The sequence below is a fragment of the Emys orbicularis genome, chromosome 3 (genome assembly GCF_028017835.1).
Source record: "Emys orbicularis isolate rEmyOrb1 chromosome 3, rEmyOrb1.hap1, whole genome shotgun sequence".
In the NCBI taxonomy this organism is placed as follows: domain Eukaryota; kingdom Metazoa; phylum Chordata; order Testudines; family Emydidae; genus Emys; species Emys orbicularis.
The window spans coordinates 50,393,770-50,420,489 of NC_088685.1; the positions used below are offsets into that span (position 1 = coordinate 50,393,770).

Below are 26,720 nucleotides of genomic sequence, written 5' to 3' on the forward strand. Positions count from 1 at the left end.
CTCAGAGCCAGATACAATTCTCCAGGATTGCATATTTATGTAACACAAGTATTTGGTAAAAGCTAAGCAGCTCTAAAAGCGCTTAGCGATGCGTGCCAAAGAGGGATTTAAGTGTGTGGATCTCTCTCACTGAATGACTTCATATCAAAAGAGCTTCTAAGTTTAATAATTAAATATTTTGTTTAAATATTAAAAACCCACTGATGTCTCTTGGAAAACGCTATAATATATTTTGTTTATGGGCAATGCTGCTCATATGTATCTTCCCTTGTTGTTTATTGGTAGAGATATTAGCAAGAAAACAGGATCTTTGTCACTTTAAGACCTCATCTGCTTCTGAGCTTATTCTCCACTTAAAGTCATAATCTTCTGTTTGCGGTATCACAACTGGTTGCTCTGGAGAGGATTATGATGTGATAAATGCAAAGGATCATGATTTCAGGTGGGAAGTAGGAAGCAGGGGGGAAACGCATTCCTTATCAACAAAGATAATGAAAGACAGGAGATGTCCTTGAGCCAAAACCTTCAGTGCCTACTCAATCCTGCAGTGGAATCTTTGCTAGAGTAAGGGCTAAGAACTGCAAGATTTGGCTCCTTAGTTATAAAGAATGAAGAAAGAAAAAATGCAATATACTGGCTTTAGTGTCAGTATATTTTTTTCATGTGAGCTGATATTGCTGTGCTTAATGCAAAAAAAGGCTTGTTTGTCAAGAAACTAAGGAAGAAACTGTTTGAAACACTAAAATTGCTAGCAATTTCCCCTCTATCTCAATAATGCAATAATCCCTCCGATGTACAGGGATAAAAAAAAAAAACAAGTAGAGGTTTAGTCTAGGAATCTGCAACTACAGCTCATCTCAAAGAAGGAGAAAAGATGCACCACTCCACAGTGGAACAGAAACAGACATGCTAGAGGGAGTTGCAAAGTGCTAATCAATGTGAGTGCAACTGACTTACATTGCATGGATGAACTTTAGCATCTCCATTTTCCCTGGTGATTTGGTCTCAGGCACATACACATAAGGACATCATATGCCATTCACTGAAGGCTGTGGGACATTTTGCTACATTCCCAAGAGCTCTGATTTAACATCTAGAATCATGTTGTCTTTAACATACTAATGCCTGTGCGATTCTCATTTTTCCACTGTGATTTCTCTTCCAGAAGGGCAAGCCTTATATTTCAGGTTAAATAACCTATATGCTGACACACAGGAGGCCTGTTTATTGCATTATTGAGATAGAGGGAAAGAGCTAGCAGTTGTAGTGTTTCAAACAGCTTCTTCCTTAGTTTCTTGACAAAGAAGCCTTTTTTGCATTAAGCACAGCAGTATCAGGGAATTTTAAAACAAGAAAAGAAAAAGATCAGTTTTCTTCTAAACACTAACGTAGTGGCTGAAAGGGCACAAGGACCTGCACAATCTTTCTTTCTTAAAGATGTGGTAGCTCAAAAGTGTTTCAGTGGCCAGAGTCACATATTTCATACATCTACAGATTTTGTTCCCTCTCTTATCATCCCCCTTTCTAGATCATTAATAAATATAATAAAACAACACTAAACCTTGGTGGAAAGACTCATAACTACCTTATTTTTTGCTGTCATGTTAATAGTTTACAGATGAGGGCATTTTGGATATTGCATTGTACCTTTTTCTCCCTCTCCCTCATCTCTACTATATGTTTTTTCTTATCTTCTTCTGACATTCTAAATAACACTTTCATAAGAAGCAAGGATGCATCCGACGAAGTGGGCATTCACCCACTAAAGCTTATGCTCCAATACATCTGTTAGTCTTAAAGGTGCCACAGGACTCTCTGTTGCTTTTTAAGGATGACTATGGTATCACTAACACCAATTCATTTGTAGCTTTAGTGAATTGCATCTTTGTCTGTTCCATACTTTCAATGTGCCATCTTATTTATTTACTCTGGCTTTCTCGATCTCAGCCATTTCCTTTTCCTTCATTTTAGGCTATTGGTTATTCCTGGGCTTGAAAACAAATTATACTCTTTTCCTAAATTTTTCCAGGGAGTACGTGGGTTTTCCATGGGGAGTATTCTGGATGGGAGACAAATATAACCTGATTTAGCACATGCTTGACTTTAAGCTTGTGTGTGTTTGCAGTGGCACTAAACATTAACTCTAGGAGAGTCACTAAGTGCATTATCCAATGTCCATTGAAGTAACTGGAAGTCTTTGTACTGACATCAATGAGCATTGGATCAGGGCCCAAACCTTATGGCAGACTTCAGTAGTCTACAGGAAAACTGCTGGTTAGTATCAGGACCATTGAGGGCACTAAGAAGAATGACAACAGACCTCAATTGTGTTTGCTAATATTTTTCCAGACATCAGAGTGAGCCCGTCAGACTACAGCCACTTTTGCAATAGCACTAATGAATATCAAAATCAAAGGAAGTCAAATGGAATACCCAACACAGTGCTATTTCACTTTTTGACAGTGGTTATGCACACATGAGAACTGTTATCTATTATTACTGTCAACTAATGGCCTCAAAAACAGTCTTTGAATTGTCAGTTATTGCCTATTTAAAGACTAGAAACTTTCATGTATATGCAATCTAAAAATTCTTAAGACCTAGAAACACTAGTGTGCATAGCATTATAAAAATTCTCAAGATGCCAGATTTCTGAAAAACCTTGAATATGGGCAAAAATGGAATTAAATCCTTTTCTTGAAGTAACTACTTAACAAGGCAGGTGTCTTATTAAATAACTCCAATGTATCATATTCTGCGGCCAACTGAAAGTCAGTTTGGAGAGCCTTCTTGCTATTCATTCAAGTGCATAGGAAGTTATCATTATATATATAGTTTCTGTATATGTGTGTATTTTAAAGAGCTGTTCAACTCTGAAAAGTGACTGTAAAAATAGCATTCTGGGTCTCCCACTTTATCGTCCCTCAATGATTTCCATATTGAATGTGCTTGGTTTACAAATAGAAAGATATTCTATCTAACTTTCAGCTCTGCAAACTCAACCTACGATCTGGGATTCAAACAGAATTATTTCTTTCTCATTCATGGTCACTCTTAATAAAGGTGCTACAAACCAAATCAGGCCTTTAGTGACACCAGTGCCATACCATTGCTTTCAAGAGGCTTGCACATTGAAACTTAGTACATAATTCTATTCATGGAAGAGAAAGGAAGAGAAACAAGCTCACTCTCTTCACTGCTAAAAAAAAAAATATATGTGCTCTTAACTCAGGTTAGGTAACGCGTGTTAGCTAACCTGGATTAAAATAGCAGTAAAGATATAGCAACTCTGTTTTTAACTCGGGTTAGTAGCCAAAGTTCATCCGCAGGCTCCCCTATTGGCTTTAATTTAAGCTGCTAACACAAGTTAAAAGCTGAGTTGCCTTGTCTTCATGCTATTTAAGAACACACTTTTGGCAGTGAAGACTTGCTTAGTTATACTGGGTCTGCAGGGCTAACAGAAACAAAACACATAGGTATGTGATACTTTGAGGATCCAACTGTTAGATTAGGATATCTTATTTAATAACCACACTGAAGTACAGGCACCTACCTATAGGTGCTTTATATGAAGTGATGCTTAACTGCATTATGCTTTTGTAGCACTTAGTATATTTGTTATTAGAAAATCAGGACTCCAGTTACTGAGGTGACACTAGTGTACTTCAAGCCAAGAAGTTTAAATGGGATATGGATTTTTCAGGTACAGAACAGTACATGTGTATTTAAGTAGAGCCGATGGTCCTTACTGAGATCGCATTTGCACAGATGTAAACAAGAAGTCCATTTAAGTCAAGGGAGTTTCATGAGCAAAAAGTGGGTGAGATGAGATTGGGCCTCATGCCCCCAAAACTCTTCAGTAAGAGATGTGAATCACTAAGGGTATGATAATTTCTATTTCAAATTCCTTACAAACATGATATATAAAACTAGTGAAGTGGAATTTTACTTTAAATAGAGATGGGTAAGCAGGTGGTAAAATACCAGGTAGTCACACCTTTTGCATACTTCCTAAGTAACTTAAAATTATCCTAATGATAATCAGGCAGCTACCTATGTTTGGCTATTTTATGCCTTACCCAATAAATCCTAGAAGCTGGCCTGTTCTCAAGTTATTCCTAAAAAAAAATCTCAGAGGTGAGAGCGTGTCCTGTCCCCTATTTCTTCACTAACTTTGTTACAGCTTGTCCAAGTGTCTTCCCCCTTTCACTGGTGCATTCAAAACCTACATCAGGGATTGATACCCTCATTACAATCTTTTTAAAAAATTAGAAAGCAAAGAGTCAGATCTGGTTGATGCAATGGCCACTGATGGGCTAGAATGAATTTAACTAGCTTAGAATATTTCCTGAGCCAAATGTGTAAGAACCTGCAGGATGAGAAGCTGGGACCATGGGGCTCCAGGCCACTCATACTTTTGCATTGCAACCAGAAGCTCAGGCTTGGTATTTGCTGGGGTACACTAGGAAGCTACAAACTGCAGGAAGTTTCACTGCTTATCTCCTGACTGCAACATTGTAACTGGCCAAAGCCGTCCACGACCCAGCCCTGACGCTGGGCCTGACAGTTTGCTCAGATCCCCTTTGCCCCTCCAACTCCTTCACTAGGGTTGCCAACTTTCTAACTGCAGGAAACCGAACACCCTAGCCCCGCCCCCTGCCCCGAGGCCCCGCCCATTCTCCAAGCACCACCTCCGCTCACTCCATCCCCCCTCCCTCCATCACTCACTTGCTCATTTTCACTGGGCTGGGGCAGGGGGTTGGAGTGTGGGAGGGGGTGAGGGCTTCGGCTGGGGGTGTGGGCTCTGGAGTGGGGCTGGGGATGAGGGGTTTGGGGTGCAGGAAGGGGCTCTGGGATGAGGCAGGGGGTTGGGGTGTGGGAGAGCATGAAGGCTCCTGCTGGGGGTGAGGGGCTTGGGTTGTAGGAGGGATCTCCAGACTGGGGCCAAGGGGTTCAGAATGTGGGAGGGGCTCAGGGCTGGGGTAGGGGTGTGGGGTGTGGGAGGGGGTGCGGACTCCAGGAGGGAGTTTGGGTGCGGGAGGGGGTTCGGGCTCTGAGCGGCTCTGGCTGGTGCGGTTCACAGGGGCACTGGGAGGTGCTGATGTCAGGTGGCCCCTTAAATAGCAGCCACACCAGTGCTGCCCTGCCATTTCCCAGGCCTCCGAGGCTACGTTATCTGCCATGAATCCTGGACACATGGCTCGGCCAGCGGACCGAGGACAAAAGTTTTTCCTGTTCTCTGGAATGTGGGGGGGGGGAGGAGGAAGAGGGGGAGAGAATTCCCCGCAAGTGACACACAAATACATACCCCACTGCTGCCCCTGGCTCGCTGCGTCCCCAGTGGAGCTCAAATCCCAGCAGCTTCAGGGAGAGAGCTGCTACAGGCCTCCTCCTCACCCTCCCCCCCCCCCCCTTTGCAGTGACCACCAGCTGCTCTCCTTCATCCCCGCCAGGCCGGCCGCTGGCTGGGGCCTGCGCACTCAGCTGCTGCCCAACTCTGCTTGGACCCGTTTCCGGGGAGAGCAGTCCAACTTTAGCCCCATGCTTCTGCACAGCTCATTCATCTCTGGGAGGAGTCTGACAAGACCCCAGCCCCTTATCTGCTGGTCGCATGGTCCCGAGATGAGCCCAGCGCAGCAGCCTCCGGGGAGCAGTGGACCGGGCAGGGCGGGGGCTGAAGGCACTTCCTAAAGGCCACAATGCCCACTCTGCAAGGAGCCCCCAGCCACCATGGCGGCTGCTGCCCAGGGTTAACCCTGTCAGCCCCAGCCTGCAGTCAAATGCCTTTCCCAGCCCCTCTGCTGGGATCCATGCCCTGCCCACCGGGGCTCACACCACCCTCAAGCTCCACAGAGAGAGCTGCTGCAGGCCCCCTCCTCATCCCCCCACCGCCAACCGGACTTTTAACAGCCCAGTCAGCAGTGCTGACTGGAGCTGCCAGGGTCCCTTTTTAACCAGACGTTCCAGGTGAAAATCAGACCCTATCCTTCACAGAATATGGAAGGGGTGGGCTGCCCTCTGACCAGCAGTTCCCCAAGGGCCTGGAACCTGTAAGACCAAGTCACCATTCTGCAGACAGAACCTCGTACTACAGAGCCAAGCTACACAGTCCGCAATGGAAGCACAGACCTGCATGAGCAAGTACCCTGCTCACAGGGAGAAGCAGCTACACTAGGTACCTGAGCAAACCACTGTCGCCTGAACAGGCTCCCGCTGTCCCACTGCCCAAACGGCTTGACTGGAACCTTTGGAAATTCCAGGGGTTTCTGAATAAATGCAGGCTGTCCTTCCAGCTCCACCACAGAATGTACCCCACACATCAGTGGGACTAGTAGTTAGCCTTCTCACCGGCTAAGAGCTCAACTGGGCTCCCCCAACATTGGCACAGAGCAGCCCAATGCTCTCTGACTGGGACACCTTCCTGCAAGCCTTCTTGACCATCTTTGACAACCCACATCACGTCCGCTCCACAGAGGCTGGTGGAAACAAGGAACCTATTTTTGAGCCCCCTGCCCCCTCAAGCCTAGTAAATTTATCAATGCCACAATTCATCAAGACCTGAGCTCCCCCATCCAGTCCACCCTGAAAGAAGACCCACACATCCAAAGAATCTAGTCTATGCCATTAGGGACTAAGATGCTCTGTTCCATGTGGGATGGGGTACATACTTTGACAAGCACATAGATGTTCCCCCAGGGAGCCCCTGACTGGAGATGCTACAACGGTGCCATGATGCTCCATTGGCAGGTCAGTTTGCCCATTTTTTCTGGTGGCCCCAGAAGCGGTCTGAAGTCCAAGCTTACATGGACTCCTGTGAGTGCTGTGCACACAGCAAGATGCTCCAAACTAGACCACTCAGCACCTTCATACCCTAGAGACTCCAACTAGGCCTTGGTCTGCCATCCCCCTAGACTTCACTGTGGAACTCCCAGCATCTGATGGCCACACAATAGTCTTACCTGTTGTGGACAGTCTGACTAAAAAAGACCCACTTCATCCCCTGCAACTACCTACCCTCTATCAAGGCTTCTGCCAAACTCCTGGAGCTGGTTCATCTTCATAGACTTCCAGAATACACAGTTTCAGACCAAGTCCCACAGTTTACTTTTCACTTTTGGTACTAAGCATTCTGGTTACTGCATGTCTGCCTATTGACCTCCACCACATACCACCCTCAAACAAATGAGCAAACCTGAAGTCTGAGCCAAGTACTGTACTGGAACAATACTTGAGACGTTTCATGAACTATCACCAAGATAACTGCTCCACACTTCTGTATGCAAAATTTTCATATAACAATGCCAACCAGGCCTCTACAGGTTAGAGCCCATTCTTCAGATTCCACTCTCATTTTCACCTGGCACTACAAGCAACTGCCCCAAACCCAGCCGCCATCAACTGGGTCCAACAGAGCCATCCATCTCAGACAGGAGGAGCTCAAGAACCACCCAGAAGAGGTGAAGAAGGCTTACAAGAGGCATGTAGACCATCAGTGTCACGAAGCTCTGGTGTTCAGAGTAGGCCAGAAGGTAAGGTTCACCACAAAGCTTCTCCAGACCAGTCGACCTTTCCAGAAACTTGGCCACCAGTTCCTGGGACCCTTCCAGATATGCCAACAGATCAACCCAGTTACCTTTAAACTACAGCTTCCCCAGTACCTCAAAATACACCCACAAAATACAACCTCTCCAACACATCATCAGTGATCTACAACCCATCCTGGACAATGATCCCTCTCTTTCACAGACCTTGGGAGGCAGGCCAGTCCTCGCCCACAGACAACCTGCCAACCTTAAGCATATTCTCACCAGCATATTCTCACCAGCAACCACACACTGCACCATAACAACTCTAACTCAGGAACCAATCCATGCAACAAACCTCGATGCCAACTCTGCCCACATATCTACACCAACAACACCATCACAGGACCTAACCAGATCAGCTACAACATCACTGGTTCATTCACCTGCACGTCCACCAATGTTATATATGCCATCATGTGCCAGCAATGCCCCTATGCTATGCACATTGGCCAAACTGGACAGTCACTACGTAAAAGGATAAATGGACACAAGTCAGATATCAGGAATGGCAATATACAAAAACCTGTAGGAGAACACTTCAACCTCCCTGGCCACACAGTAGCAGATGTAAAGGTAGCCATCTTACAGCAAAAAAAGTCACGACCAGACTCCAAAGAGAAACTGCTGAGCTTCAGTTCATTTGCAAATTTGACACCATCAGATCAGGATTAAACAAAGACTGTGAATGGCTAGCCAACTACAGAAGCAGTTTCTCCTCCCTTGGTGTTCACACTTCAACTGCTAGCAGAGGACCTCACCCTCCCTGATTGAACTAATCTCGTTATCTCCAGACTGATTCTTGCCAGCATATTTATACCTGCCCCTGGAAATTTCCATTACATGCATCCGACGAAGTGGGCATTCACCCACGAAAGCTTATGCTCCAATACATCTGTTAGTCTTAAAGGTGCCACAGGACTCTCTGTTGCTTTTTACAGATCCAGACTAACACGGCTACCCCTCTGATACCTGCCACTTTTTTATGTTTCCATTCGGTAGCTCTATACTGAGAACACCTTTCCTGACCAAACCACACCTCTGCCTCCACTAGTCAAAATCCAGAGTCATGAGGAGCATGCCATCCTTGATTCCCAACAGACACGCGGTTGCCTGTACTAGCTCATAGACTGGAGGGCTACGGCTTCCCATGTTCATGTCCCTGACCTAGTCAGGATGTTCAATAGGACTCACCCCAACAAGCCTAAACAGACATCACACCAAGAGGGGGACCTGAAGCGGGAGGTGCTGTAAGAACCTCATGAGGATTCCAGGCTGCTAACACTTCTCCATTGCCACCGGATGCTGAGGCTGGGTTTCTGCTGGGGGACCCTGGGAAGCTAGACATTGCAGGAAGTACTGCCCAGTGGGGCCTGAGCAGCCCACTGATTGGCCCATACTAGTATATTAACCGGGAAGACAGCACAGGGAGTTTTCTCTGTAACAATACAGACTGCCTGCTTGCTTTGCTGCAGAACTTGCTGTGAACCCTAGACTCCAGCTCCTGACTCTGGCTCATCCCCAACTCAACTACTTGTCTCCTGTCTGCAACTCAGCACCTGACCCTGATTTCCTGGCATCCTCACCCAGCTTGATCCTGATTCCATTACTTGCCTCCTGTCTGCAAGTCTGTGCCTGACCCTGACTTCCTGGTATCTTGACCCACCTCAACCCTGACTCCACTACACATCTCCTGACCACAATTTGGTATCTGACCTGTGCACGTAGGCTGCCCAGTGGCTGGCCCTTTCAGTCCTCTGTTACTGCCCTTTTCTTTGTTCTCCTAGTGTTGAGAGATTCCTGGTATGCATCATGAATCAGGAGTGAGGGATTCACTAGCAAACTTGTCCTTTTATAAATTAAACTTGGAATTTTAGTGTTAAAAATACAGCACTGGAAGGGACGAAAGAAACATTTCAACTGTAACAGAATGAAAAACACACGAGTAATACATAGCTACTGTGCTAGCTACCCACATCCAACAGGCTAGTCTGGAAAAATGAAACGCTTCTGTCCAATACTTCCCTTTTGAAAGGTTATCTGTGAGGGAGGAGCTTCATCATGCTCCAGTCAGCAAATATGGGTGGCCTCTCATAATCCTGCTATGAGTAAAATGGCTAGAAAATTCACCAGAGATTTAGCAGAAATATGAGGAGTCACCTAATTGTAAGTAACTAGTCCGGGGAGACACTTCGTCTGAAAAACTACAACAATATAAAATTTAACATGGCACACATTAAGTGGATTAAAAGCTGTCTAACTGATAAATCTGAAAACGTAATTGTAAATGGGGAATAATCAAGCGGGTGTGTTTCTCTCCTGCAGGGATTGTTTCTTGGCCCTTTGTTACGTGATGTTTTTATTAATGACCTGGAAGAAAAGATAAAAATCACTGATAAAGTTTGCAAATAACACAAAAATTGGGGGAGTGATAAATAATGAAGAAGACAGGTCACTGATACAGAGTGATTTGGATCACTTGGTTTGTTGGGTACAAGCAAACAATATATGTTTTATTATGGTTAAATGTAAATGTACGCATCTAGGAACAAAGACTGCAAGCCATATTCGCAGGATTGGGGACTCTATCCTGGGAACCAGTGACTCTGAAAAAGATTTTGGGAGGGGATGGATAATCAGCTGAACATGTGCTCCCAGTGTGACACTTAGGCCAAAAGGATGTGACTTTATTATAATCTATAAGGACCTACATGGGGAACAAATGTTGGATATTGGGCTCCTCAATCCAATAGTTGGAAGTTCCAGATTCAGACTGGAAATAAGGAGCAAATTTTCAACAGTGAGAGTAATTAACCACTGAACAATTTACCAAGAGTGGTGGTAGATTCTCAGTCACCGGCAATTTTTAAATCAAGATTGCATGTTTTTCTAAAAGATATGTAGAGCTAGAAGGGGAACTGCAGAGTGAAGGTGTATGAAGAGAAGTGGTCCCTGAAGAAGGGAGTTGGGGTTGGGTAAGAAGACACAGCTGAAAGTTTTGTTTTTCATTTGGGGAAAGGCAGGTCAGGCCTTGCATCTTCTCCAGCAGCCCAGACAGCAGGAAGGGACCCTACCCTAGGGAGGAGGGGCTGTACCCAGGGGCTGTACCCAGCTTAAGGCTGGGTGGTAGATTTGGTTTTTGTGTTTGGTCTTAGGAACTCTCTGTTAATAAAGAAACCAACCCCCAAGAAGGGCTGTGATTGGATGAGCAAGGCCATGTGGAGTTTTGTTTAAGGAGCCCTGATGAAGGGGAAAACAGGGATAGGACACTGCAGAGGCAACTCTGGCCATGAGGCAGTGCTTGGGTGATAGCCACCGTGTTACAAGGGTCTACCTGTGGCATTAGGAGCTCAGTGTGTGTTATCAGCTGGTGTGCAGTGTAACTGAGGTTGTGACTTCATCAAAATTATATATTTCTAGCAAAGTAAACAACAGGATTTACTAGAGGGATGTATGTGACTCTGTAAATACAGCTACAAAACCTGAGAGGGGACTTATAAAATTGCATGTATGGAAAATGAAGTAACAGGGACACCTGCTAATTATGGGCCAGATTCTTTTCTCCTTACTCAGGCATTGTATCCCTTACCTGCAGGGAGCCCTGGGGCTGTATGAACTCATGACGGTGGTCTGGGCATCTCTAGTGCAATCCTCTTTCAAAGGGTGGGAGGTGTGGACCTCTGGGGGCTGCTGCTGCAGTGATGCAATGCCAATATTTTAACAAGGACCAACTGAGAGACCCTCCAGCGTTTCAGTGTGCTGTGGTCAGGCTGCCACACTAGTAGCGTTCCAGGAGAGCGCTACAGGAGGCAAGGAGGCTAGAAGCCAGCACAGAGACACAGAACTGCCTACTTCTTCCAAAGGAAGGCAAACTTCGTCCTCCCTCATGGGAGCCTTCAGAGGAAACTCCATAAATGAAACCTTGCAAATTTTCCTGGCCTCTATGTGGGAGTCTTCACATGAGAAAACCATCTGACTCTATTCTGTTAATCATTACTATAATTATTATGATAGTGCCCCAAGGATCCAGTCAAAATTAGGGCCCATTGTGGTAGGCATTATACAAACACTATTTACAATCTATCTATACAAGACAGACAAACAAAAATGGACATACAAGATACATGCATATTGTCAATGGTACATCATTTGCTAGTTATTTGCTCAGTGTCACATCTTCTGTCCGGGCTATATTCTGAAAGCAAAGGGAAATTCAGGATTTATCCTCATATAACATATAGTTATATATCTTATATTCCCATCTACAAATGTTTTTATGCACATGTATGAAAATATTTTATTTTTGTCTCTGATTTTGTTTCCCCCATCACACTATTCCTTGACTCTTCAACAGTTAATATAAAATAGTTTAAATATCCTGGGGGGGGGGGGGGAAATGTGTCAAATACAACAGAAAAAAATATTTTCAAATTGATTCAGCCCTCCGAGGATAGGAGACAATCTTTAAATAGGTGAATGCATCCATTTCTCTATTACTGTATGCTTCTGTCTATCCTTGAATGTACTCCCTCCAATCAAATACAAGACTGTAATTCAGCTTGGAGGCTCTGTGGATTTTTCTCTTCACTCTAGCAGTGTGTATCTTCAGCAGTTTATAAATAACTCTAGAACTCTTGTGATGATTTATAGCACAAGTGTTCAAAGACTATTCATTGTCGTTTTTAAGAATATCCAGAATTGTATTTTTAGCTAGTTGTCTTGCAACTAGACTCAGCAGTGGGATGATTGTGATTAAAAAAAAATGTTCAAACACAGTAATGATTTCTTTATATGAGTGAAGAAAGCAACAGTTGTTGGCAAAGGTAATGTACAGATTTGCTGAGGACTCACTGTTTTGGTATAATATGTATTCAGAATATTATAAAGCATTACTTAACATTCTTGTTTGTTTTTTTCTTATGAAAATTTCCATTAGACTTGCTGACCTATTTTTAGCACCAGACACGTGTCTTATCTAAATGACAAGACTGAATATATATTATGCAACAGTGACTATTTAGTATTCCAAGCTGAAAATATAAGGTCTGTGAAATCAAAACTTCAAATTGTTATTCAGTTGCTAAAGCTGTGGTTAACATATGCTGCCTTCTTCCATAAACAGGCTCTTAATAAAGGATCAAATCTTGCTTGTCTTACTCCTGTGACTAGTTCCATTGGACCTGCACCTGATCCCACTGAACTCAAAACTCCCCATGAATTACAAAACTCCAAAGGATTTGTATGAGACCAGGATCAGACCTATCGACTTCTCGATAGCACTACTCACTGGCCAATGGCCCCAAATATTTTATGATAGATGGTTCATCATAAATAAATAACAAACGATACTACCCAATGCATTGCTACCTACATGCAGAAATTTCTGGCACAAGTACATTTATCCCTACTATGGATTTTGGAGGCCACATGTTTTCTAATTCAGTGGTGGAGAAAACTGGAAAATATTCAGAGAAAAGATTTAAATCTATAGTATTATTTTTGCTCTACATTTGAAAAACATCAAGCTGTAGTGTAGCATTTATCACAAAGATTGTTTTCCCTTTGCCATATTGCCAACCACACATATTCAAAAATCATGAGGCAGCCCCCCCAAATCATCATCGGTGGCCGAAAAATCAGAAGATTTTAAAAATAATAAATTTGGTTTCATTTTATTTGACGTCTTGTTTTTGAGCCTTTGGGATTCATGTTTTCAAGCTGTTCTCCACAACCATGAGAGCTAGATGCTTACTTTTTCAAAAATGAAAGATGAGATTCTCACATGATCTCATGACTCCAGGAGCTGAAGCTATCAGAAAAACCCAAATACCTCACGACTTGGCATAAAATCTCAAGAGCTGGCAACACTACCAGGTCAAATGTAAACCTTTAAATGATAGATTTTAGATGCTTAAATATATGGTTACCATATCAAATCTAACTTTAAAAAATAAGCTAGTATAAAATGGAACTGGCTTGATGGGCCCAATCTTGAAGTATTTACTTAGAGAGAGATCCCAAAACTCCCAGAACCTGATTAAATAAGTGAATGGTTTGTCATTTGGAGTTTTGAAAAAATAAATAAAGAATGCCTCTCAATACTTACTTGGGGTAAAACTCCCATTGAGCTTTGTTGGCAGTTTTGAGCTTTGTTGGCAGGGACGAAACCCAAAATATTTCCTTCTCTAGCTGTTTCTCTGAAATTTTCTTAAAATATATAGATAGGATAACTGCATCAAGCAAAGCCTGATTTTTGCACTCATGCAGCATATACAGACCTTTGGAAATTAGCTGGTCTCTAGTGACCCTGTGAATAGGGGAGGCAATTTACAAGTTTATTCCATTACCAGTTCCAGTGGTGTTTCCCATGTTGAGCACAGGGAGTCCAACTCAAACTGGTAGAAGCTTCAAAATGGAGTGAAATTGTTAAGGGCAACTGCAGTAACAATCGCTTTAAAGAACTAGTGTTCCAGTAACTATCAAGGCCAAAACAGCCATTCAGGTTCAGTGAAAGCTGCACAACTGAAAATCAGCTTAAATTGGTTGTAAATGAGTGTCAGCAGGGCAGATGGGGAGAGAGGAATCTGTTGTATCTTACAACTACTCATATCTTCCAGTTGGTTGCTTTTCCTGCTGCAATCCTTCGTTTTAACCCCCTAGAGAGTATGTCATTCCAATTTACCTTAACGAGGATTTATGCCAATTTACCTCTTGCTTTGGCCTAATATGTAATTTTTTTCCAACAACAAAAATCTGAAATATCTGTGTAGTGCTTATAATATACTGCTGAGATATGTGTTTTGCAAAGACTTTCAAAACTTGGAGGTAATTTTACCCCCCAAAAAGAGCACGGTACTCTCATGAAATTTATCAGCAGAACGCAGAATTCAGCATAGGATGAGTTATGGAGTATAAATAACTGTTCAAAGTTAATATCCACCCTTCCATTACCTCATCAGAGATGTGATTATATTGCTTTACAGTGTGCTGTCCTCATTAATTTTTAATTTGGGGATAATGTTTTAGTACTAAAGAGAGCAACGGATTAATAGTGTTCACTAGAGACAGTCATAATAGGCATGTACCATGCAAGCTATAGTCCTGACAATGAACTTCAATACTGATTTGCAACACCCATTTTTCCAAATCTGAGTCTCTCCTGGCAGACTGACAATCATGCAAAAATTGCCAATAGTTCTGTGATTATGGTAATCATCATTCTTGAAGGACTACAATTAGACCACCAAATGCATGTTCATGTCTGACGTAAGTCACATTTGAATGTAGATCTCAGAAGGTGAATAACTAATGCGTAAACCCATTCTGCTATTTACCACAGATCCTGTCTTTCTTCCTCATTTATTAAGGCATATATAGCTATGTTTAATACAGCTCTACCTCGATATAACGCTGTCCTCGGGAGCCAAAAAATCTTACCATGTTATAGGTGAAACTGCGTTATATCGAACTTGCTTTGATCCACTGGAGTGCGCAGCCCCTCCACCCCCAGAGCGTTGCTTTACCGTGTTATATCCGAATTCGTGTTATATCGGGGTAGAGGTGTATATAACTAATCACAACTAGAACCAGCCAGCCACAGCAGTAGAAAATTATAACCACAGCAGCATGACTTTACAGTCACTTTTTGGGCAAGAAACTACAAACTCCAACTTTCCAAATACGATTCTTTGTCTTTTGTCAGATTTTATATGAATTGATATAAAGTCCATAATATTTTGTGCTATAGTACAAAATGCTAAACTTTGCTAAACTAATGAGAATGCTAAACTTTGTTTTATATGGCATTGCTAATGTTTGTGCAAGGATCCTTATTATATTTTGTAATTCAGCAATTTTTAATATTCTTTAAAATAAATATTTATTTTCAAACACATTTTTAAAATAGTGTCATTTCATGATGTCAAATTAATCAACTTATTTCTCTAAGAATCCTAAATTTAATTCAGTTTACAAAATCTCAGGTCAATTTAATCTGATAAAGAGGAAAAAACAGCATTTCTACTGACAAACATAATGTTGAACAGTAGTGATGGTGATGTTGAATTATAACATATATGGAAAGGAGTAAAAAAATACAACTTTTCATATTCCAGCTAATGAGATTCCAGTAAAGTAAAAGTTAGAGGACATTTTAAAATATGGAGTTTGTGCATGAGGTAGAATACAAATAGACACAGCAGGGTTAACAAAATAGCATTAAACACTTTACACTGTGACAGGTTTCAGAGGGGTAGCCACGTTAGTCTGTATCAGCAAAAACAACAAGGTGTCCTTGTGGCACCTTAGAGACTAACAATCTGATGAAGTGGGTTCTAGCCCATGAAAGCTTATGCCCAAATAAATTTGTTAGTCTCTAAGGTGCCACAAGGATTCCTTGTTGTTTTGATTTTACACTGTGTATTATTATGATTATTTGTATTACTGTAGTGCTTACAACCCCTTGAAAACCTTCATATTTCCATTGTAACAGAGAAGATAGTAAGTTCATTCAGTTGAAACTGAAAAGACATCTCTCAATTCAGTGTAAGACATTAAAGAAGTTCCTACCCAGTCTCCAGTCTTAGCTAGGAGATATACTTTTACATGGAGACCAATCATTTCACTGGGTGGGAAAGAAGCCAGGTGAAAATGTTTATCTTCCAGTGGGACTTGGTTCCTGTTTTAATACAGAACTGATTGTCTTGTCACACTAGCAGCAAAGATGAACTTCTATAGTGTAAACAGAAGAGGCCTCCCCTACTAACTACATTCCCCAAATGACCTTCTTTTGAGAAAATTACCCAATGCCTCCAAAAGCACTTAAAGGTATGTCTAAGCTACAGCCACTGCAGAGGCATACCTACAGCGCTGCAGCAGTGCCATTGTAGCATCGTAGTGTAGACGCTTCCTACATTGACAGAAGGGGTTTTCCCGTCAACATAATTAACCCACCTCTCCAAGAGGCGATAGCTAGGTTGACAGAAGAGTTCTTCTGTTGACCTAGCTGCAGCTACACGGGGGTAGGTCAGCCTAACTACAGCACTCAGGGTGCTATACTTTTCACAGCCCTGAGTGATACAGCTAGGTCAATCTAATTTTTAAGTGTAGACCAGGCCTATATGAACTAGAAATCCAAGTTTCATGAAAAAGAGACCTAGGCACTTTTGAAAATTTTACCCATGTTTTTAATGTGTGTGTGTGGGGGGGGCGGGGGGGATGTAAACACCAAAAAGATCTGTCCATGCAAAACTCTTTCTGGAGCTCCAAACCAACAAGTACCTTCAGAAGTGGGTATGAATCTATGTCTACTGTTTCTTTAAATCTGTAGCAGGAAGTCAGGCAGGAGAGGAACTGGGGAAGATTCTAGGCAGAAGCCTTACAGTGAAGTACAGAGAGAATAGCTTTAGGGATAATTTTATTTTCCTTATTCTAAAAATGTTCCTTGTTTGTGGTTAGAGCCCTGGCACCAACTGGGGTGTGGGGGAGTGCTTGCTCAACATTCCCTAGGCCACAGAGCCAGAGGGGCCATGGCCTGACCACTTTTAAACAGTAGTCCCATACTAAATCAGTACGGCTGCTGTTGGAATAATCTGGAGCATTGCTGCGGCTGCATGGACACAGCGCCACTGAAATGTGACCTGACTGTCCCTTTGTACAAAAGGAAGGGCAGCCAGGCCTAATTTCCATGAGCAGTGGTGCGATCTGATGAACAAGGTTGCAAGACCACTCAAATTTGGCCTGATTGCCCCTCTTATCCAGATGGAAGGGTAGCTGGGCCAACTGGAGTTGCATCCTAGCACGTGGGGAGTCTGTTCCTGTAAAGCAGAGAAGAGGGGACTCTGCTGAGAACTCAGCTGCTGGCAGCACTGGCCCATGCACTGTGTGGATAAAAGAGAGGGGAAACGCTCTGTCTGAGGGAAACTCTCTGTCCTGGTTCCCTATGTGGAGGTGGGCCAGAAACAGAATTTCCCTCCCTCCCGCAAGATATATCTGAATTGGTGCCCGCAGGCTAGAGGAAACCAACTCTTTCTGAATTTCTTTACCATTAAAACAGGAGAGCTGGGAGACCCTTGACCTATTAATATACAATTATGGTGTCTGAAAATAAAATTTTGTCAAGTCTTATTCCTAACTTGAAGTACTGATCTTCAGCTCCAACTGAGTTTTCAAGTGAAGCGGACAGCTCTGAAATAGCAAGTCAGCAAAACACAGGTGACCGCTGACAATACAGCAAAGAAATGGAAGCTCTGTTAGGTCAATATGTACCAGCCATGCATATCTCCATATTGCCTGCATCAACTGTTTTTTATGTATTTACCTATCATTCTTATTACAGGCACCTAAAACAAACAATGCTCTTATTTACGTAAGCAATTGCTTTAGTGATCATTAAATAGGCCAAATAATATTAAATAATATCAATTAATATTAAATGAAGCACTAGCATGCTCTGTGAAAGGCTTCAGTGAACAATAGGGATTTTCGTGCAAAATAGAGATTTTCATGCAAAATAAAAAGTGCACAAGTGATTTTATATAAAGACTTTAACAATTTGTACTCATGTAAGAGAACTTCTTCTGACCTTGAAATTGCGTGCTAAATAAATTACCTCGGAGCGACAGTGATGAGTTCTCATTACAGCATCTGGAAGGAAAAGAGAAAGACATAGATAGGACTGCATCTGGCTCAGTTTCAGATTCACTTAAGTTAACGAGTTTGATTTCAGTACTTGTTGTTTTATGCAGATTCTTTAGTGAGATCTGAGTCTCCAAGCCCAACTTGCAGCAGCCTCGGGCGTTTATATTTAATTCATCTGCTAGAAGTGGAGGGTGAAGTTCTGGTGTACTTGAGAAATCAGGGGGTTCGAGTCCCTTACTTTCCTCCCACCAGCTGAGATTTCGTTAAGGGGTGGGTGGAGACTAGGCTGCCGCAGTCCTGGACTCAGCTTGAATTCTCTAAAGCCTTTGCCCTAATAAACTGAGGCTAAGGCGCTCTATGCGGTCGTTTTAGAAACAAAATCCAAGGCAGAAAATGAGCCCACCTGGGAGGGGAGAGGGGGATATATTTGTATTTAAAGAGCCTAGATTCCTCCTGCCTTGGAAAGGAAGGCACCGCATCTCTTACCTCGGCTCCTTGAGCGCCCTGAAAGGACGGATTTGATAGGATGCCTCCCTTTCTGGAGCTTGCGGTGCCAGCAGCAGAAGAATAAAATCGTAGCAATGGTCCCCAGCAGGAGCATGAGCAAGAAGAGGGCACATTGGATGCTGTAAGGTCGCAGCAAAACCAGGAACGCGGCGGCGATCATGGTTCCAGTGCGTGTGTGCGGGGCTGAGCCTGGAGCGCAGAGCAGCCCGGAGAGGAACGCCGGGCAGGCTTCTTATCTAGGCAGCAGGAGCAGCATGATTCCTGGTCCGTGCGCTCCTGAAATCAGGATCCGGAATGGCTGCAGCACACACACACAGCGCTGCCGCGATGTGCTAGTGAGTTAGTGGGGAGAGGACTTCAGTCCATGACTCAGCAGACGAGAAGGAGGCGGCGGCAGCAGCAGCAACGGGGATTTTTCCGCCGGCTTGCACACAACTGAGAGCAGCTAGCGAGCGAGGCAGTGCCGATGGATCAGCAGCACCCAGCTGCAGTCCTGCCCTGGAACATGGAGGGGGCCCCCCCGCTTGAGCGGATCTTGCAGCATTGCACCGTGCTGTGCACCTCCAGCTCCTGCATCACAGAAATGCCCTGTTTGAATGCTGCTGACACCGAGGCGATGGCTGCCCATCGGTTGGCAATTTACAGCAGGGGCGGGAGGAGGAAGAGGAAAGGGGCTGAATCCCAAAGTTTGCTGCTGCTGCCTCTGGCTGCTCATCAAGGGGATTTTGTTTTTTTGGTTTGGACTTGGCTGGCTGGTGGCTGATGACATCACACGAGCTGCAGCTGCTGCAGAGGGGAGCGAAGATGGCTGCGGCGAGGTACAGTAAGGAATGAAGAGGAGGTGCAAGGAGGAGTGTCTCCCAGGAGCCGGGCAGAGAGCGCTGCACGGTGTGGGGGCAGTGTCCGGAGCAGGAGAGCACCGCGAGCGGAACAACCACCAGGCGTGGAAAGAGAAGCAGCCAGACAAAGCATCTGCCCGCAGGCTGCTTCCTTCCCTCTGGAACTGAAGATCTTTCCTCTTGCCGCTTCAGAAGAGCAGACAAGACGCTGGGAAACAGAACCACAAGCAAGAAAGTAACACGGTGAAGTAGCGTATCGCCCTTCATTCCTCTCCCCCCTTCGCTTGCTCTAGGCAAGTCCACTACTAACGCTTGTCTCCCACTCTCTGCCTTCGGCACGCGTTAAAAGAAGTTCCTTTTGTTAGGGGCAGATTTAGCTTGGTGTCATCCTAAAACAAAAAAAATAGCTTGTCTGCACTTGCCCACTCTGTGTTTGCAGGTTTCAAGAGTGCTAGTGGGTGAGCCGCAGTCCCAAGAACTTTTATTTGGGTTCAGAGTCAATTCTGTTTTAAGCAAATGTTGGGGGGAGAGGGGAGAGCCTCACTAACGGTCTGGTATTCTTTTCACTGCTACAAGGTTTGCTGTGCAGGGTACCCTTTAAATAGCAAATACAGGGACACAAGTCAAAACCAGTTTCCTGAAAGATCGATAACGATATACAAGGAATTGAAAAAATATTGTAAATGAATAATTGATATGTATATTACTGCATTTTGATACCTCCTCTTTTGCAGAGAGGTTTATTTCTGTTGCCTGGTTTAGTGCAATAACTGACTGAGTACTGAAGAGATTGTGTAGCTGTCAGTCATACAGAATACCGTTTTTTATGTTATAAAATACATGCAGCGTATATTGTAAGAGAGGTATAATTTACATAGTTAGCTAAAACATTTTATATATTAAAGCCCGTTGGGAAGTTCCCTGGTGCTGTGGGGTGCTGCAGCAAAATCAATTATATCAGAATACCATATATGCTGGCTTCCTGCAGTAAACTGCAATATGCTGCAGCAAATGTCACCTCCAGTGATCTTCATTGCACACTGTTATGTTGGGATGAAGAAACCAAATGGATGCTATATACTGTTAATGTATATAACAACTATGTTTCAGTATTTGTAACTGAAGGCATAATACTTTAAGAATTATCTTTCAGAAATTATGCACAAATACAATACAAATCTCTTATTACATTGTAAAAATACACAATGAAAAAACACATGTATATTTTGGTAATATTATGCAATAATATTTACAAGTATAATCCTAAAAAGTTAGGATTCATTGGTAAAGAAAATAGTGTTCATTTTATGTGGCTTACACGCACAATTCAGAGAAATATTTTACAAACTTTTTATTAATAATCAAATGCACTTTATATAAATCAAATTGCAGTGCTCTTTATGCTTTTATATAACAAAAGCTGTGGATACAAGTGTGTGCCTAGATTTAAAATACACTACGAGACCAGCTAAGTTTATAGAGAGAAACCTAATTGTGATTCCTTGAGTAAGCGTGGGTAAAATGATCTATGGAATTCGGCTTATTTATCACTAAATTGTTGTATAACTCCTTAGTAGACTCTTAAGATTGTGGAAATCCATTTTTAGTTGATCTAGTTTTTTTTCTGGATTTAAACTGATGGTGGGTGGCGTGTCTAACCCAGAAAAAGAATAGTGCTGGTGTTTTTTTAGTTATGAGATATTTCATCCCACATTTTAAATAATGTGATAGTTTATCCCACCATGTTGAGAGAGAATTATTCTGTAGTATTACATTATAAATAGAAAGTTTAATTGCATAGGGTACAGGCATTATAGTACATTCTTCATTATCTGGGAAATAACAGATGCGATCAGGTTGCATTGCATCATGATGCTACAGTGAAATGTTTCCTGATACCGCAGTACACTGCAGTAAGGCTGTATTAATGCAGATTACTTGGAGATTATTAAAGGTTCATGTTGCCTCACTTGAACATGAGACAACTCAATGTATTCTCCATTACAGCACACTGCCCTACTGCTATGTCTTGTTGCACTGTTGCTGTCACAAAAAACTTTTCAACACCTTTCAATCTGTATTGATTTATTATAAGATTTTAGGAGATCCTAGGAAGTGTACTGTAACAATGACCACACAATGCATTGCTGTGAATAAGGGCCATGGAACGTAGGTGTTTTCTCATTATCTCTGGATAGAAATGGGTAGAAGGCATTTGGCTGCAAGTAAATCTGTAATATTGGCTCATTTAGAAGGCAAAAGCCCTAATTTTCTTTTACTAAGGGTTATTGCACAATCCTCACATGAGGATATTATTTTGCCAAAGAGACATGATGAATTTCATTACATCTACTTCTCTTTTGCATTTGAAAAATGTAAAAGAGAATATAGTTTATATCAAGAAATATGTGCACAAATGTCAGATAGTGACTGCTGTCGGCTTCTGAGCCTCAGCAAACTGGGCCATTCCCCTCATTTACATTCACCTCTGCTCTGCCTCTATCAATATCTATATTACATCATTATTCTGTTTTTGCTAAGCATTTTCCTTTTCTGTACAGGAATTAAAACATTATTCCCATTATTTATTATGGTCAATAAGAATTACTGTAAGTCATTGAAGGGATTTCACTTTAAAAAAAATTGAAACAAGGTTATTAGCTATTTGGAAAATATACACACAGGAAATAAAATGATATCTGAAAGATAAAAAGAATATATTTATTTGTACAGCAGCTTTTATACAAACTTCTTCCCAAAAATGCTTTGCAGAGAGGTAATCTTAATACAATTACAGAGTTTTATAATCGGATAGGAGAAGAGAGGCAGAAATAAAGGGAGGAAGTTAAAAGAGAAAAGCTGTACTTTCAGGTGAGATTTGACATCAAAGGGAGAGTGCTTGAGGTGAAGGGATACTGAAAGCTGTTTCAGAGCAGGAGATGCAGGGTAGGGTCTCTAGGACCAACTATAGCAACAGTGTGTGGAATGACAGAGGCCAGTGCTGAGGTGGCAGGGACGAGGAGTACTGAGAAACAAGTTCCTTGAGAGAGGCTGAAGCAAATCTGTGGAGGGTTTTATGAACAAGGAAACAATTTTGAATTGGAATGAATGGAGAGAAGAGCTGGTGTTTTAGGATGTGCATGATGTGGCTGCACTTCTTTATATGTATAAGGTCAAAGGTAGCATCGTGCACAGGCTGGAATCTGGACAGCTGGCAGTGTGGGAGGAGGACAAGACAAGTTCCAACCAGGGACTCCATGGTTATTATGGATAATAAAGGCAAATGGAAGTTCTGAGTGGAGGAGGGAGATAGGGTGGTGTTGGAGGATGCCCCCTATTTGGAATCATTCTCATTAGATAATTTCACACAGCTGGTTTATCCCTTTGCAAAAGAAAAAGGGAGAAAAAGTTGTATGGGAAGATTGTGCCTTTAAGTACAGCCCTGAGCATGGGATGCTGTGGCACGATTCGTTCCATGCATCCTCCTGCTTCCAGACGTGTAGTAATTTGCTGCTGACCTAAACAGCTGTAATTAATTACTCCCCTCCATATGCACACCTCTCCCTCCCCCATCCTTCTGCTGGCTGGGCAGTACTGGCTGGCAAGTTGGGGTAAACCAAGTTTCCACCCTTTTCCCTGCCCTCTTGGCCCCACATGTGGGCCTGTAAGTCCAAGTCACAGTCTAGCCCATGTTCCTTGATAATTTATACACAGATGAAGGGATGCATGCACCTTCAAAGATCATCACAGAGCTAGATCAATGAGAGATAAGGGCACTCATCATTTCACAGAAGTCACTTAGCATCTTACAGTTTCAGGTCCTGTATATTTCAGTTTACAGTAACAAGACTCCTTGCAAAAAAAAAGTCACATAATTGGCTGATCTGGTGACCTGGATGTATGAAACTGATTAAGAAGATATGTTTAAGATTACTGTAAACCTGAGTAAGTGAAAAAGTACAACCCTTTTCTTTCATATATATTACAATATGTCTTGGGTACTGTGACTTTATTGGTTGTATAGTAAGTCTCTGGGGGAGTGTTTGGAGTTTTATTTCAAAAGGCCTGATAAAAATGTTTTATCCAGCATTACACTGCCAAAATTTGAAATTCCCTCAGCTCTGATTATTCAACTTTTTTTCTGAACAGATAAGAAATAAAAATACAAAGCCTGAAATGTAATTTATTATCAGAAGCAGTAAGCATTAACATATCCTCAACTATATTATATCCTGTTTAAAAGACTCCTTCCCTGGTAGAATGATTATCAAATAATTTAAATAAAATCTCATTTGTTTCTTCTAGAAAACCTGAAGTCACAAACGAAAAAGGAAAGTGCTATCCTGTGTGGATTTTTCCAACATTCACATTGCTGAATAATGGGCATCATTACGCTTTTGTCCTCAACATTTTAAAAATTATGCTATGTGAAACTATAGGTTCAAATCTCAGCAGGGTCACCTCAACACTTCATTCTTCCAAGACAGTTAAATTGAGGGTTCAGTGCAGTGTTTTTATATGTTTAAAGAGCACATTACTTAATCAATCAATCAATCATTAAGTACCGTATATACTCATTCATAAGCTGAATATTTTTGGTAAAAAAGTGACGCATCAAAGAGCGGGGGTCGGCTTATAAACGGGTCTACACCAAAATTTGATGATTTTAAACTCTATGGAATCATTGAATTGAATATCTAATACATTGTCATTTTGTTTACCTGGAGCGTCTGCAGGCATGGAGCCCCTCAGCTCCCTGTGGCCGCGGTTCACCATTCCCAGCCAATGGGAGCTACTTCCCGCAGCTCCCATTGGCTGGGAACGGCGAACCGTGGCCACAGGGAGCTGAGGGGCTCCATGCCTGCAGATGCTCCAAGTAAACAAAACGTCCCGACCGGCTTACCCTGACGGCTGGGAGCCAAAGTTTGCCAACCCCTGAAATATAGGGTCGGCTTATGAAAGGGTCATACAGTTTTTGCTATTTTTACCTAACCATCTTGGGGCGTCGGCTTATAAACGAACGGGCTCATGAATGAGTATATACGGTAACTCTCTGACATCCCTGTGAAGTAGGTAAATAAGTATTGCTAGCCTCAGTTTACAGCCAGAGAAGCTAAAGCAGAGAGGTTATGTGACTTGCCCCAGGCTACATAATCTGAACCCCATACATTTGCTCATCTCTCCAGACCACTACGCCTCTGGAAAACCATCAGTACAATGTGTAGGCCTTCCAGATGACACTTTAAAAAACAGGGTAGCTTTTCAGACAAGTGGCCTTATGTTGCAAGTTCCATTGGCTCATATCAAACTTGTACCAGAATTTTTATGCCCACAATTCAGTTGTTGGTGCAGATCTAAAAGGCAGCACCTCTAACAACCTGATCATGGGTGCAAATCAGATAAGGTGCATTTATACAGTTGTGCACCCACATTTCATTTTGTGGCTGCAAAAATGCTGGTACAAGTTGAGCTTCCACACAGAGAGGCTGGTCTAAGCCCTGCAGAAAATATACCACTAAAGATACTATGTTTTTTTTATTAGAGTAGTTGTGTGTGTCTGTGTCCTTGGTTAAAATTTGTCCATTCTATACATTATTGTGCTATGTTCATTTGTCGCAGTTGTCTGCCCTAAGGCAACTGCACTTCAGAAGTACCATCTGTATGTAATGGTAAATTGCTTTGGGATCCTTTGGCATTAAAGGAGCTACATACAGCAAATATAAAATAGTATGTATACCATTTTATTGATTTAAAATAGATTTAATGAGGTACATTAAAAAAGGATTTTTAATTGTTAGGCAGGAGTGGCAGGGTTTAAAGATGTAGTCACTATAGTGGGGGGAGTGTGGTCCTCTTGCAAAATTCCTGAAATGCAGATGACACTGATAATGCTCCTTAAACTAAGCCCACAGCATGGAATAATGCCTCCCCGACATCTGTAAATGTGGAAGTTTGTCAGTTACTGTGACATGCTACTAAGTAGGCAGCTGATAAGAGAAAAGTGATTTCAACACACAGGAGGCTCCAAGAAACTGAGTGACAACATGCTTGTAGCTGATCACCTTCAGAAGGAAACTCGAGTATTTCTTGATGACAGTATCAGGGTTGCCATTTACTGAGCGCCCCCTCATGACTAGGAGTGCGTCTGTCATGCCCTGCTAACAATTTCTCCCCTTTGAGGCTCTCCCATGACATTCCCACCAAACACTCTCACAGGCCCTTTTGACCAGGGTTCAGCCTCCAGGCCCTTCTGGTCAGGCTTTTATTCCTTTGTCACGTTCCCAATATGCCAAACCAAAATTGAAAACAACAACATAGCAATTAGCCTGCTGGTTTTGAGCTCTGTCTTCCAGGGTATCCCTTCCATAGCTTACTGGCAGACCTCCTGCCTCTAGCAGTCTCACAAAAGCCCCCTTCACTGTAGCCTTCCCTCCCACACTCCAACTTCTTCCTTGTTGCAACTTCCTGCTGCTCTTATAATGGAACCACCTGATCCAAGCCATGTGTGACTCCTTCGTAATCAGGGTTGACTAGGCCTAGGCCCTCCAGCCCTTACGGGCTAGCCACCATGTTACACTCCCCACTCCAACCCCATTAAAGCCTTGCCAGGGCAAATTCTACCTGAAGAGAACTTCCCCTCCTTCCTGCGATGTATGTGTGTCACCAGCCACGTGAATGCATTGTCCAGGCTCTCTCCCCTTCTAGTTTGCTCACCATAATACACAGGCAATCTCTTTTTTTCTAGGATCTCCTGATGCTCCTCAACTAACTGCTCCCATGTCCCCTGAGAGGGAGCTTGAGCTATCCACACCTTCCTTGTTTCCCCAACCCCCACCATTTCGGTGCCTACCAGCTCCCCTCAGGATGTTGTCTGAGTCCCAACATCAACCCCCTGGATCACGGTTTGGGCTCCCACTTTTCCGCTGACCCGGCACCTGCTTCCCAGGACTCTTCTCTGTCTGGGGCTTACCTAACTAACTGTTGCATCTGTCACACACCCTTTCTCCTTAGGTGATCTGGCCTTAAACTCTCCTGTACCTATAGGGTAGGCCAGAACCCCTTTGTTTTCCTGTCTCTTTTCAGATACATGGGGTTTATAAAATCCAGCTAACAAATTTTACATGATACTGACATTTTACATGATACGGACTGT

The 26,720-nt window shown here is 42.8% G+C and overlaps 1 protein-coding gene across 1 annotated transcript in view; it reads right to left on the reverse strand.

Annotated features, from left to right (window-relative positions):
* The window catches only part of DST (dystonin), a 434,612-nt gene extending 415,726 nt beyond the window's left edge, over nucleotides 1-18,886 (reverse strand). The window contains 3 exon segments of the mRNA XM_065400686.1: nucleotides 18,193-18,227; nucleotides 18,708-18,735; nucleotides 18,737-18,886. Of these exon segments, the coding sequence (XP_065256758.1) occupies nucleotides 18,193-18,227; nucleotides 18,708-18,735; nucleotides 18,737-18,841 (168 nt within the window). The 5' untranslated portion in view covers nucleotides 18,842-18,886.
* Between the last annotated feature and the right edge of the window lie 7,834 nt (nucleotides 18,887-26,720).